The sequence below is a fragment of the Gobio gobio genome (genome assembly GCF_949357685.1).
Source record: "Gobio gobio genome assembly, chromosome: 2".
In the NCBI taxonomy this organism is placed as follows: domain Eukaryota; kingdom Metazoa; phylum Chordata; class Actinopteri; order Cypriniformes; family Gobionidae; genus Gobio; species Gobio gobio.
The window spans coordinates 56,004,839-56,020,654 of NC_137098.1; the positions used below are offsets into that span (position 1 = coordinate 56,004,839).

Here is a 15,816-nt window from a genome sequence, read left to right on the forward strand (position 1 = left end):
AAAGAATGTGTTTTACCACCCCTTTAAGAAACCATGCAACCATGGGTGTAATCACTAGAGGTCTCTATGGAGAGGCTTGAGAATTCCCCAGTTGTCTTTTGAACACATTTAATGTTTTTTTTTTTTTTTTTTTTTTTTTTTGATGGATTTGAAAATATATATAAAAAAAATCTCAAAGACTATTTATTATAAAGTTTTAGATTTTTTTTTGTTAGCAATATAGATTTTTTTCTGTGAATTTGTGTTTTTGCAGATTTCCCATTCATTTCCTATGGTGGTCATTTATGACAGAAGACAATGAACGCTACTTTTTTTTAACGACCAATTAGCATGCTCGAATCATGACCCCAATTTTTTTGTGTGTTTACATACCTAATGCTAGAAAAGTCACCAAGTTTCATATCATTCCGATGAAGCAGTAATTTTTAAAATTTCCAAACAGAAAATTTCCGGTCAGAAATGACCGAAGAGCACCAGAGGGTTAAAGCATATTAAAAACACCACATAGACATTTAAAAAAACATTAAAAACTTGTTTTTTTTAATGCAGTAATCTAATTACATTGTTGAAGATGTATTCCACAGCTAGTAATTACTTACTTCATTTAGAGTAACTTACCCAACACTATGCTTACTTTAAAATTAAATTTTTATCTAAATATCAATCATATCATTACCAACTGGAGCAAAAACTGCACTGGTTGGAGTGTGATTTCCCGCTCACAGCTCTAGGAGTAAAGCAACCTTGTTAGGATCTGATTTAGAGCATCGCAGTGGTGCCAAGACACATCTGAATAAAAGAGCCCGAAAGGGTGAGACTTCACATAGCTTTAGAGTCTGTGAACGTCAATCACCTCGCCTGTGTTTTGCTTCACATTTGGCCAAAAATAAGAAGCGCTATGTAAGCGCCACAGTAGAGACGGCCCTGTGGCCATGAACGCCACAGGAGCTGCGGATGGGAGGAGAATGGAGATGTACGCCTTCACACAGAGCTGCTGTTTCTCCAGTGAGGTTGTCATTGCACAGGACACGTTTCATCATTACTCCAGTCTTCAGTCACATGATCACATGACTTTCAGAAATCATTCTAAAATGCTGAATTGCTGCTCAAAAAACATTTATCATCATCAATGTTGAAAACTGTTTTGCTGCCTAATATTTCTGTGGAAATCATGATGTATTTTTTTTCAGGATTCTTTGATTAATCAATCAAATCAGCATATTATAATGCTTTCTGAAGGATCATGTGACACTGAAGAATGGAGTAATAATGTTGAAAATTAAGTATTACAGGAATAAATTACATTTTAAAATATATTCAAATAGAAAAATTATTTTAAATTGTAATAATATTACTGTTCTATTGTATTTGTGCATTTATCCAATAAATGCAGCTGTGGGGAGCTTAAAAGTCTTCTTTCAAAAACATAATCTTACTGACCCCAAACTTTTGAACGATAGTGTATATACTTGAAAAAATCCATATAAATCATTAAAACTCTACCAAATAGTTACCCTCACAAATTGCCTGAACGTCTTGATAGACAGAGACAAACAGATAAACAGTTTTTGTTTCTTCCCATCAACGGAAAAAAAAACCCTGACACACTGCTATTTGGAATTTGGTTTCCATACAGCGAGACACTTTTTAAAATATCCCCAAATACCTGCAGTGAGAAAAGAATAACATGGTCTAATTGTAAATATTACTCTGTAGGAGTGGAACGCATTCATACTGGGTTGGCACTGGGCTGGCATGAGTTGGCAGTGACGTTATATTTGGTTTTGGAGTCAAGTGGCATTCTACAGCGCTGCTTTGATGGCAGTTACTGTGCTGCAGTAGAGACCGCACAGAAACACGGCTGTCAACAAAAGAGTGGGAGGCAAATTATTTGGCAGCTCTGAGCAATACTGTGGTCAAAATAACTTGAGCATAATAAATAAATAAAGTATTATAGAAGGATTGCGCATGATCCAAAAAAATAATAAGACGAAAAAAGCTTGTTCCCCTGAGTTGAACTTCATATTTCTAAAAAAAAAAATCTTCTTGCTTGCCAGTTGGAGTTGAGATCAATTCTGTCAAGGATCTAGAGATGATGTTGCATCAAAAAATCATAGAAACAAGCAAAAACGAAAATTTAGCATAAAATTAAGCTGTCAAAGTCCACATCTACAGGGTTATTTTACAAAACAGGTCCCATTTTGGTCTCCCTTATACAGTAGTACATGCGTAAAAATGATTTGTTTAACTGATGTCTTTTTTTGTCCTGTCCTGCAGAGTGTAGCTCCAACTTGCCTCAACACACCTGCCTAGAAGTTTCTAGAATCCCTAAAAAGACCTTGGCTGAATCCGAAATCGCCCCCTAAACCCTCAATCACTATTTCCTATGTTAGTCCACTAATATAGTTCACTTGAAGGAGTGAATGAAAACGAGTGTGAAGTTGGACAGCCGTTGAGTGTACATCAGCTGTACACTCGTTATTGCGGTGCAATGTGGGATTGAATGAGTGCACTCAATAAAGGTCCACTATGGTTTCGGACACCACAACAAATGGCTGTCCACTCAAATAATGCCCTATTTGAGGGAATAGGGGGCGATTTCGTATTTAGCTATAGATTAGCTGGTTCAGGTGTGTTTAATTGGGGTTGGAGCTAAACTTTGCAGGACAGTAGCCCTCCAGGATCAGGATTGGACACCCCTGTTCTAAACAGCACAAGGCTGTCACAGTTATGTTCAGTTTGCTTTAGTTTTCATGGACATTCAGTTTGTTTTAATTAGTCACATGTCTTCCTTTGTTCTATTGTTCCGCCACAATCTGTCACCCTGGACACTAACCCCAATCATCACAGCTGTTCGTCGTTTTAGTTAATCATCTGTGTATTTAAGTTCCTGCTTGTTTTCAGTTCAGTGTCCGGTATTGTTTGTGTTTTATGTTGCACACTGTTTTGCACGTTGGATATCTCTGTGGATTATTCAAATAAACCTCCTTGAACTCAGCGTTACAAAGGCACTGTTACCCAAACATATTTACCTGATGGCACAATGCAATTAACATTTTCAAAAAATAATTGTATCTTCTAAAATGTCTAAAATCTCAAACATTTAACCACTTTATTTATCACGTTTCATAAAACGACCCTCCAGTTCATACAAAAGTGACCCCTGAAATTTTGAGCGCCTCAGTATTTCACGATTCACCTCAGCGCTGCTGAGTTTTCAAGCCAAGGTTGCGAGAAGAGCCCTGAACAATGTTTGCACAGCCATGTCTCTTTCAGGTCTCATAGCGCACGCCAGGAAGAGGGGCAGACAATGTTTGGCGACTGTCTGGGCGGAGGCTATGTTAAGGCCGTGAGCTGGACAAAGCTGAGTTACTAAGTCAATGTTTTCAATGACGGTATTTAACAGTCAACAGTATAGAGTAGACGATTAGACCACAATGCGACCCTGGAGAGAAACTGAAAGAAGCACAGCCAGTATTTCTGACCCCAAAAGACCGCATAACGTGAGATCTGGGGTGCTTTCGAGGTGAATATTTGAGTGGGTTTGTGATTAACAGGCTTTTGGAATATGCGGTTGCTCAATCAAGATCAGTCACGGCTGGACTCAGAGGTACACAGGGAGTCTTGTTTTCTATAAAGAGAGAAAAAATTGCTTTTCGGTGTTAAAGTTGAACTCTGCTCGTTTTCAGCATCATGTTCGCTGGACTAAAAGAACTGTCAGTGATAATAACAGAAAAAAAGAGTAAAGTCATGTGAGTTCCAGAGGTTTTGTAATCAGACACGATACTGGTGTGTTATAGTAAAACTGTCAACGCCATTAGATGGATTTTGAGCAAGAATGTAAGAACAAAATGCCAGATTTACAGAAACAGTTAATCTAAAACTGATAATTGTACTTCAGTGGAATACAAAAGGAGATATTTTTAAGAATAAATTAACACATATGAAGGTTCTTTAAAGAAAGGGAGGCACCAATATTGAAATTCTATCTAGACGATACGATCAATCGTGTTATTGTTAATTAAAACTAAAGCTAGAAATTAAAAATAAAATAAATAAAAATAAATATAAATTTACTTAAAAAGCTTTTTTAGACAACATTTCTAATTTAAGTTGAAGTCTGAAGTACTAATAAAACCGAAAAATAAATAAATAAATGAAAGATAAATATATATATATATATATATATATATATATATATATATATATATATATATATATATATATATATATATATATATATATATATATATATATATATATATATATATATATATATATATATATATATATATATATATAAAAAATTGCAAATGCACCTACACAAAATTACCAGAAATAAAATGAAAACTGAAAATAAAAATAAACAAAAATATATCTTATATCTTAAAGTTTTTCCTTTAAACAGATTTAAAGAAGCCAGCATTCAAAAGCTCTCCACAAACTGTAGCCTTTAAAAAAAAAAAAAAGTATTTCTACTAGACTTTAATTTATTTCAGTTTTATTTTGCACTTGCTAGAATGTTCTGGGTGGTTTATTTACTATTCCCAAGTCAAAGGAATCCGGCACAAAAAAAAGTAAAGGGATAACTCTCCACAAACTGTAGCCTAAAAAGAAAGAAACTGCAGGAAGAAAGAAATAAAGAAAAAAAGAGAAAGAGAGAAACAGCAACAATGAATGGCAACCCAATCCACAACTACAATACATATCATTGTCTTTACCTGTCGCTGTTCTGTAGTGGAGCTCCATCTTTGCTCCAGGAGAGGGTTGGAGGTGGTAATCCCTGAGCGGGACAGAGCAGTGTGAGGCTGTGGGTAGCATTGGTTAAGTAAGCGTTCCTGCCCACATGGATCCTGAGATCCCTCTGGAAGTTCATGCCAGATCCGTGATGCCTTTGACGAACGATTACCGCTCCACTGCCTCTTTCCAACACCATTTCTCCCGTAAGTTCTGAAGTGTTTGGCGTCTTATCTAAATGATTGTCCATAGTAGTGCCTTCCTCTGTAGGTACCCCTTGCCCTGCGGCAGCCAAATCCTCTATTAGTTTGCTAATCAGGTGCGATGCCATTTCATCCGACACATCCCCGCTCTCTGCCAGCTGACTGATGTTCTTCACAAGCTCCTCGAACTGTGCAGGTTCAAGGACAAAGGCCCCTGTGTGGCTCCTGGGCCCTGAAGCCAAAGCATAATTCCCCAAAGCAAGAGTATCCCAGAGCTCCTTAGAATGGCCATCATCATCTCGGTAGAACTCATTTTTTTGCACCCAGCTTGGGCGAGATTTTGGAGCCTTCTTTCCAGGTGGAAACCCCTCATGGCACTTTGAACCAACGTAACCTCCTTCTTTGTTGAGGTACGGATGAAAGTTCCTACTCCTTTCCTTCTCCAAATCCTTTCCTTCAGGCTGTTCCAGGAGTCTATTATTGTATCCGATCAGCTTCAGGGTGAAGGTGTCTGAATCTTGATTGGCCCAGCAACGGTACAGTCCAATATCTTCAGCTTCCAGGTTGTAGATTCTCAAAGCCCCAGACTTGGTGATGCTCAGGCGTTTGGAACTAGTCAGATCACTCCCATCCTTCTCCCAGCGGATCTGAGCTTTAGGGAAATGGCGCACAGGACACTTGATAATGACGGCAGTCTTGGGAAGAAGGTAGGCTCGTCCTCCAATGGTGAAACTAAGCCGTTTTTCTTGTCTGGTCTGGATGTAGATGCGTTTCAGGCCAATGACCTGAGGGCAACGTTTTCTAGAGTGAATGTGCTCTGTGGAAAGAGACGCAAAAATTCAGGCGGTTTAAACACCGGGTAGGGCTAATTACTTTAGTTTCGCGTGAGGTTATGAACGTTCTCGAAACCCCCAAATAATCTCTGCAGTTCAGACTCTTGATTTCGAGCCCAATGAAGTCAAATCACATGGGACAAAAGGGCTTTGGAAAGTTTATGTGAAAGAACAAATAACACGAGGGCACAATACGTTCTCTGCTTGCAGGCAGATTTCTCAAGGGATAGAAAATGTGCTAATGGAACGTCCCTTACCGTGGGACCTTATCAAGATATACAAACCATTAAACCAAATGTAGTCTGAACCTGAAGCTATTAGAATCATAGCATTAAGCTACAATCAGAAAGCATCTCAAAGCTGTTCTGGAAGTTTCATATGTTCATAATATATGTTCGTATAGATTTATTACACATGACCATAGAGTTCATTGGTTCATGGGTATCATGAGAACAATGATAACATGCTAAGTGATACCTACTGATCCCTGCTATTTATTTGAGAAATTTGAGATGGAACTCAAGTAGGATTGTGTTGTTACTACAGCTCAAAACATCAGGGGGTCCCACAATCTTTTTATGAAATTTCCCTTGTGTTGGTATCCGAATGTATGGAAACCATAGTGAGAGCTAGATCAAATCGAGGTCAGTTCTAAGTTAAATTACAACCACAATTTACACTAAATTTACAAGAATACATTCAGGCGTAATGGGGTTACACACTGGGTAAACTGCAGGTAAAGGATGATTGGAATATAGAATATCTTACTGCTGCAGGGGATCATACGGCAGCTCCTGATCAGGGGAGGAAGAGGGAGGTTACTGCAGGACGACCTGTCCAGAGTGACCAGCTGACCAGAAGCCGTCTGTCTCCTACAGACAGGTTCCCTCCGCTGGACACCTTTACCACATGTCACAGAGCACTGCACACACACATGAACAAATGGTCCTGGCGTTAAGAATGATAATTCTAGAGGTAACTATAACAATAACTACATTAGTGTCCACACCAATGCACAACAACTTTCTGTTTATTATAAGCATGCACAGTTATGTTGTCTGCTGCTTTAAATACTCAAGCTCTTTAAAGCAGGATGAATTCTGACTGGCTGTCAATGTTTTTATCATTCATCAGTTGCCAAAAAAAAAGAAAGTGATTCCAATGATATATTATTTCTCTGTGTCGTTATCGTTATAGTTGTGGTGAGGAATTCCATATTCTCATAGGATTTGTAGTTATCACCCTTAGAGTGAACTAGCCTTAACATGTTCAATGTTGGCATTTTTTTTAACCTAATTTAGCAGTTTTCATTTTATTATATTTATAAATGTAATTTTCAACATCATTACTCCAGTCTTTGTCACATGATCCTTCAGAAATCATTCTAATATGCTGATTAGGTGCTCAAGAAAAAACTGAAAACAGTTTTGCTCCTTAATAATTTTGTGGAAACCGGGATACATTTTTTTCAGGATTCTTTTATTCTTTGATGTTCAGCATTTATTTGCAATAGAAATCTGTTACAATAGAAACATTATAAATGTCTTTACCATCAATTTTTGTAAATTTAATGGATGATTGCTGAATAAAAGTACTAATTTCTTTAAAAAAAAATCTTGGTTAGAAAAACATACATGCAGAAACACACCTTGGACCACTCTCCGCCTTCCAGACGAGGCAGCAGACAATCAGGGTTGGTGCAAGTCCTGTGGACGTCAGGTTTGGTGCCAGCGCACTCCTCGTCTCTCAACTTGCGGTAGCTTCCAGTAGCCAGTCTCTGTTTACAGTAAACCTTACGCCACTGCGTACCTCTGCCACACGAATGAGAGCACTGACCCAGAGATGAAACAAACACCAACAAAAACACAAGCAAATCAACATCAGTCCTTCCCATATATGCTACAACCACAGAGAGCACAGCATGTGAGCGAATACAATCACACAACATTTTAGGCCCTATCATACCCCCAGAAAAATGCGGCACCAGGCGTTATTTTGCTAGTTTCAGCCCAGCGCAGTTATCATTTTCACGTCCTGCATTAGCTCCCATCTGCTCGGCCCTGAGCGCGCTGGTCTGAAAACGAGGTACATTGCCACATTGCTATTTTGATGCAACTGAAATAGACTGCGCCATTGACCAACAAAAACCTGGTCTAAAGTCAATGGCGCAATATTGTCAATGGTGCGTTAGTAATACAAAATCTCCACAATGCACGTACGCTTACTACGCTTATTACACACACAGGGACACACAGCAGCACACAAACATTTTTAAAAATTAAAAATAAAAGGATTCCTCTCTGGAGAAGTGTTCAGTCTTTCCGCTCGCAAATTTCGCCATGTAAATAGCGAATCCGCCATGGTGCAAGCGCAACTGGCTTTTAAAGGGAATGGGAGATGAGACTCTGATTGGTTTATCAGAACACACCCATTACTCTAATGGCACACCGACTGCTTTTTCTACTGTTAAACTAGCAAAAGTGGATTCTAACCCCTAAGTGCACCTGCGCTTCAGACCATGCGTTCAGATTGTTAAAATAGGGCCATTGATGTTTACAGTGGAAAAGCCAAATAAAGATGCAAATTTCACATCATGTTCCATAACCAAATATCCTCAAAACACGAGCTCAAGAATAACATCTTTAAAGTGTTTATGGGAATCTCTGGCACTTTCTGCTATTTTAGGCAAATAAGCAAATTTAGACAAAAAGTCTCTCCTTTTAATCCCATTGCTGTCTAGGAGAAACCATTGAGATAGAGATTTCTTAGACTGCGTTCACACTGTCAGTCCAAATCCAATTATTTATGTATCTGATTGGAATCTGATCAAAATGACACACTGTGTATCGCCACTGTTCAAATTTGTGTGTCCTATGGCACTCAATTGTTTTCCAGAATATCTGCGTTGATTTTATGGCAATGATATTGCGTTGGTGGGCATATGCCAAAAATAACATGGAGGGGTTTGAAATGTTGTCAATATGACAATATCGTGTAGCCACAACACTGGGTGACCACGTCTAATGAAGCAGCGGCATTTTCTCAAAATGTAAAGACCATTCATCACTGGCCCACAGAGATATATTATATTATAATTTTCTGGCCGATCTGCAGACCGACAACAACACAACATTATATCTGCAACAGCATGAAAGTGACATAAGCAAAAAAGCAATGCAAAATTCAATCAGAGCAGTCAGACTGAAACAGAAATTAGATTTGAATAGGATTTCAAACTAAATAAGAATGTAGCTTGAAACTATTTGAAAATATCGGATTATGGGCCAGATACTAACAGCTTGAGCCAGCATTTAAAAACTACTGTCAGGATCTACTAAAGACATGCAGTGAAAAATTAGCGCTGAAATTTTTTTGGCTGACCTTATTGCATATGCATTTGTAAGAGTTTCCCTGTCAGACACAAAATTTGTGGGAGGATATTATTTAAATTAATCATGCAAGGTGATTTACTAAGGTTTGCACAAGTCAACTGGTATTTGCACCATTATTTACTGTCCAAAAAAGCAAGTCTTATATGCGCTGCTCTTATGTAGATTGCGTTGGTCATTATGGAAATGATCCGACAGTGTGTGTTTTTTAATTTGCGCGTCGTCTGTAGAACACACGCAGAACGTCCCACTCCCATCTGTGCTTTTTTGGAATTGCGCTCTCACGCTAATTTGACCTGTTTAGTAAATCGAGTTTTTGCCAAATATAATCAGATTCCAAATAGATATGCACAAAAAAAACAGATGTTGATTGACAGTCTGGTAATTTTATCTAAAATCACAGGGGTCATTAACCTGTTGCCAGTCCTCAGCTTCCCAGGATGGTGGGCACGCCACCTGGTTGCAGGCCTGCAGTTCTGGAGGTCTTGTGTCCACACAGTCTTTGTTGGACACCGGTTCAGTGCGGTTTCCTGCCACAGACCTCACGCAGGACACGCCGCGCGTCTGTAGCCCCACACCACATGACACAGAACACAGGTTCCACACGCTCACCTCCCATCTGAAGAAAACACACAAACACACGTTTACATGCATTCACAAACCATTGATGTGAAATACATGATATTTAATGAATTTAAGGGTAACACTATATTTTCTAACATTGTACCTACATGCCAACTAACTCTCATTAGACTGTGTGCTTAATATCTGCCAACACTTTATTTTGATGCTCCCCCAATGAACATTCTACTGACTACAAGTAACTTTGAAAGTACATGTCAACTTATTCTACTAAACCTATTCATTTGGAAATGATTGAATCATGAAAAGTGGACGTCAATGGAGTTGATTCCACAATGCAGTCAGAAGTGAATGTAAGTTTGCAGTGAATTGAGAGGAGGTCCGGCTCCAGTCAGTATAACTGTAGCCTAAACAATGCCTAAAAGAGCTATTTGGCAATTAGTTAACCAGTGTTATTTTAGTATTACCGTATTTACATACTACTTTAGTATTTATTAATATTTTGAATTAGCTTTTATTTTTACATCTTCAGTTTTCATTTTCATTAGTTTTAGTGATTTTGTTATGTGTTTCTGTCATTTTCATTGTAGCTATAATATTTTTTTTCAACTATTTTAGTTTTAGTCATTTTATTACTTAAAATGATCTCATTTAGTTGTCAAGGCAACATTTCTAATTTTCATTTATTTACGTTTTTAAGTTTAGGTTTCCATATAATATTTATATTTCATTTAATTTAATTTTAGTTTGGTTTAGTTCATTTATTTTTTTCAATTAACGAAAGCCTTTTTTAATAGTTTTATTCAACAACATCACTGTGGTTAACATTACCCAAAAAGGAAGGTCGATTGAGAGGCAGGGCAAGTTATTGCTTGATTTGTTTGATGAACGATTATACATATTTTTTCAGATAAACATGCACAGATGAATCATGCACAATAAGATCAAGCATTATGCATAAAAAATAGCATGCATTTTCATTCCATGCTTCATTTAATACAAAAAGCCAAAAATATTCCTTACCACAATAAGCAATATGTTTATGATTTAGCAGAATATTATTGTATGGATTTTGTATGGTAATGCGAAACATTAAGTTACATTGCCATGGTCTTTGAACTTTATGATCCCTGGCATTCCATGACAATCAAGATCGGAAAGATCCATATGAAGGCGGCCATATGGCTTAAACGCTAGGCATTTCGAATTTTAACAATACAGCCCATATAATCTGAGATAACAATCAAGCGTTTGTCCATAAACATATGAACTATTGCAATATTCTGAGCAGTACATAAAAAGCCACATGAAAGATATCAGCTCCAGTAAAGCCATTTATTCCATAATGAACTGCTCTTAAAAGCCAGCTGTCCTGCTTTTGTTGGCAAATGGTCAGTTAACAGGAAATCACATTATTTTCATCACATGTCCTTATTTTCAGAGCGGCCTGACAACCTACTAAGATTAAATCTGAATTTGGTCTTTGAACATAATCTAGACCAGCGGGTTCAATTTTAGCTCCTTGTTAAGGAGCTGGATGAATCGTAAGGGGTTTTTTTTATTCCACACTTGCTTTTGCACGCAACATCTTTCCTTGACAAACACCTTCGGAGCTGAAATAATTACTTAGTGGCGTTTGATTCAAGCAGGCAAGCATCATTATTATTATTGTGCATACTTACAGATAAAGAGGGCTGTGTTTTTACTTTCTATATATATAAATGATCAGAATTATGCCTGACTGTCTTGTGAACAGATTTTCACTTGACAGACTATATATATATATATATATACATAAAGCCATAGACTTAACTAAGTTTAAGGCCTGAGCCACATCAAGGGATCAGAATATCAGAGATTTGTTCATAGGCACTTTTAGCACCTTACCAATCAATAACAGAACTTGGGCAAGATTATCAGTAGATAACATCTTTAATTACAGTCTGCTCACACAAAGCTATCGTATTATATTAGAAAACTTGGAATATCAAGCATGAGTCATATGGACTACTTTTTTGTGTGCTTTTTAGACCTTGACAGCCATAGTCACTACAAATTGTCCTTGTATACAAGATAAAAAAAAGAATATTTCTCATTTTATGTGTTCCATAGAAAAAATATAACATCGTACAGGTTTGCAACAGACATTGTAAATAATGACAAAATTAAAATTTTTGGTTAAACTATTCATTTAAGTGGAGGTAGTGACACAATAAAGTAGATGAAGGAACATTATTCCTTTCCCTCTCATCATTATAATAATTATTCATAAAGCACTGTTTATTTCTTCATCATTTAGTTCACAGTTCAAAAGTTTGGGGTCAGTAATTTTGTTTTTTAAGAAGTTAATACTCTTACTCAGCGAGGATCCATTAAATTGATCAAAAGTGAAAAAACAGCACATCTGTTTTCAACATTGATAATAATAAGAAATGTTTCTTCAGCAGCAAATCAGCATATTCGAATGATTTATGAAGGATCATGTGACACTGAAGACTGGAGTAAAATATGTTCCAACAGGAAAGTTATTTTAAATTCAACATTTCACAATATTACCACGTTACAGTATTTTTTATTAAATCATAAGAGACTTACATTCACTCCAAACTTTTGAATTCCATGCTTTGGACCCAAGATTGAATTTTTGCATGGGTAAAAGATCCTAGTAGATCACAGTACTTTCATAGGGGGAGAAATTAGCTTATCGTTCCTCTGAAACAGTGCATTTTTTTGCAACAAATACATTTTTACATTGTGATTTCTTTCGGACCGTACCTCGGAGGACATGGTTGAGGGTTACAGATGCGAAGCAAGGAAGACAGAACTTTGGAACCGTTGCAGAGTGTGTCATCAACAATTTCCTTTTTCAAGGTGCTCACACACCTGACAACAGCCATCTGTTTGCCTGCAAAACAACACTGTGAGGAACAAGGGTTTTGGCAGGGGAATATTTCAAATCTATACTTTTTTGTGGCCCAGGCTGATCACTATCTGCTCTCTTAGCAATTTTAGATTTCATGCCAATTTCAATTCATCTGGAAAGCTGGACATGAAAAAATCTAAATTAGTTCTTTAGCTGTAAGAAATTGTTATGTGCATGAAAGCTATTTGGGCAGTAAACACATTAGAGAGGTTATTTTCTCTAGTGGGATTCATGGAGACTCACCAACAGCACATGATGCAGAGCAGGGAGTGAAGCCCATGTATTCCCAAGCATAGCCATGCTGATCGGGGATCTGCTGAGGCCTCAGGGGCCGCCACAATGAGTCTGGAGATGCTAAACAGGAGCCTGAATCACAGGTCCTTTGTAAGGGAGGCTTGTCCTTGCCACACTCTTCATCAGGGAGTTCGACTTCAGCTTGAGTGAAAGACAGCAGCACTTTACATTTCACCTGACGCCTTTGAACTCCCAGACCACAAGACACACTGCAGGCCGACCACGGACTCGGGATGAACCTGTACGCACACACACACATTCTGTTTTAAAGATATGCAACTTTCACAACCAGTTTACAAGAACAAATATGAAGGAATTTAAAAAAGTGTTGTTGTTGTGCTATTGTGCTGTCCTCACTAACTACAAAAACTTCAAACTTCAACTTCAATAAATGTGAATCAGGCTGAATCAAAACAAACCCTTCTATGGCAATTTAGTAAAAGACTGAAATCTCCAAAACTGTTGGTCAATGTTATGTTTAAATGCAGCAACATGTTTATGGCAACAGTATAATATATAGAGTACTACTTTATCTTAAATTATGGCAAAAAATATTTTCCATACTTATATATATGTATAATTTTTCTTTTTTGTGTGTGTGACCTTAATTTAAGATAGCTATGCTTCACTAATTTTATCAGATTGCTTTGTTGGAAAAGTAAAGACCGTTAAACTTGAAACACTGGCTCTAATCCTTTCTATAACAATAAACCCAAGTACTATAGTAGCAATAAAAACAATGAAATCAAAACTTATTTCAAAACAATACCAAGTTATATTGATAAATATAGCATTAACATGGACCAAAAGACTTTGATATTTAAGAGTCAACCACACTTTAAATAAATGTGATCATAAAAATAGATGTGGCAGAGTCTCCTAATGAACCACAGAATGATTTTTCCATATTTCTGGCGAGTGAAAAATTACCCTTTTGGAAAATATTGTTAAAATTCATAGCTCGCGTGATCTGTGCGTAATTGGATTCAGGGATACAAGTATAACATGTTTTTTACCACCATTGCATTAAACCCGAGGACTAAGAGGAACATGCTTAGCAGACTCATGCTTTTCGTACCCTGTGTACACCTCTTCCTGCTGTCATTAAATGCAGCTAAAAGACAAATGAAAAACTAATGCAGCACATATCTGTAAAAGTGTTTAAGTATTGTGAAAATGCGTTCGCCTGGAGTTGGTGTCAATGCACACCTCACGCCGCCCACTGTCTAAACACTTTCCAGGCTTAAGGAATTAAAGTTTATGAGATCTGTAATTCCACATAAGCCCCAAACATGTCATGTTTGGAGTAATGTAGGGGTGTCATTCAGGGAATATTATGATGTCAGAACACCTCATGTGATTGAGAAAACAGGCTTGTGTTTTTTCAAGATGATGAGAGTTGTGCTGTTAAAGTGTATACAGCACATTTGGTACATTTTCGGTAGTGCTTTTAAAATGTCTACTATAACATCCCTTGCGGCAATGCTGAAAACGCAACACATACTCAAGTTACTTTATGAATTTTGTTCTGAGACATTTTGAATGCAACGCCACACTAAATCAAACTTGCGTAGGTAGTGATACACTGTAAAAAAATATCCCTGTAATTAAATACAACTATGTTTAGAAATTAGAAGGAGTCAAGGTAAATCATTCAAAATGAGAAAGCTAAAATTGAGATAACTGGAGGTAAGTTTTATTTAAACCTCAATGCTTGGTACATGAAACAGAACAAGGGTAACAATCAACTAACTGATCATTTTAACTAGGGGAACAACCTTATCTTGATATCACAAGATAACAGGTTACGACACAACAAAATCAACAACACCATTTTGATTATTTATGTGCCAGTGCATGCTGGGAATTTAGTGAAAGCCAAGGGGACATGTTTAAGATTGAAATGTCTATAAAGTTAACTTATTAATATTATATTGGATTCAATCAATCTCTTCATTTGAATTCTTAAATTACCATTTACATCAGATATTTAAAAAAAATGCTATTTAAAAATAAATCGACATACAGTATACTATATTTCCAAAAGTATTGGGACACCCCTCCAAATAATTGAAATCAGGTGTTTCAATCACTTCCATGGTTGTGTGGCCTTCAGATTAGCTCAAGAACAGTGCGTAGAGAGCTTCATGGAATGGGTTTCCATGGCTGAGACGCTGCATCCAAGCCTTGCATCACCAAGTGCAATGCAAAGTGTCGGATGCAGTGGTGTAAAGCACGCCACCACTGGACTCTAGAGCAGTGGAGACGTGTTCTCTGGAGTGACCAATCACGCTTCTCTGTCTGGCAATCCGATGGAGTCTGGGTTTGGCGGTTGCCAGGGGAACGGGACTTGCCTGACTGCATTGTGCCAATTGTAAAGTTTGGTGGAGGGGGGATTATGGTGTGGGGTTGTTTTTCAGGGGTTGAGCTTGGCCCCTTAGTTCCAGTGAAAGGAACTCTTAATGCTTCAGCATACCAAGACATTTTGGACAATTTCTTGCTCCCAACTTTGTGGGAACAGTTTGGGGATGAAGACTGTGAGCCAGGCCTTCTTGTTCAACATCAGTGCCTGAACACACAAATGCGCTTCTAGAAGAATGGTCAAAATACACACTCCTAAACCTTGTGGAAAGCCTTCCCAGAACAATTGAAGCTGTCATAGTTGCAAGGAGTGGGCCAACTCCATATTAAACCCTACGGATTAAGAATGGGATGTCATTAAAGTTCATGTGCATGTAAAGGCAGACATCCCAAAATGTCTGGCAATATAGTGTAAATAAATGTAAATAATGTAATTTAATTAAAAATACATACAATTTCATTATTACATATTAAATATACCTTCTTGCATTTTT

General features: G+C 37.4%; 1 protein-coding gene across 1 annotated transcript in view; it reads right to left on the reverse strand.

Annotated features, from left to right (window-relative positions):
* Positions 1-15,816, reverse strand: part of adamtsl3 (ADAMTS-like 3) — a 211,021-nt gene that overhangs the window by 37,974 nt on the left and 157,231 nt on the right. The window contains exons 16-21 of the mRNA XM_079802035.1: positions 12,911-13,200; positions 12,520-12,649; positions 9,577-9,781; positions 7,422-7,604; positions 6,542-6,695; positions 4,722-5,757 (exon numbers count right to left, since the gene is read on the reverse strand). Of these exons, the coding sequence (XP_079658161.1) occupies positions 4,722-5,757; positions 6,542-6,695; positions 7,422-7,604; positions 9,577-9,781; positions 12,520-12,649; positions 12,911-13,200 (1,998 nt within the window). The remainder of the gene's footprint in view (positions 1-4,721; positions 5,758-6,541; positions 6,696-7,421; positions 7,605-9,576; positions 9,782-12,519; positions 12,650-12,910; positions 13,201-15,816) is intronic.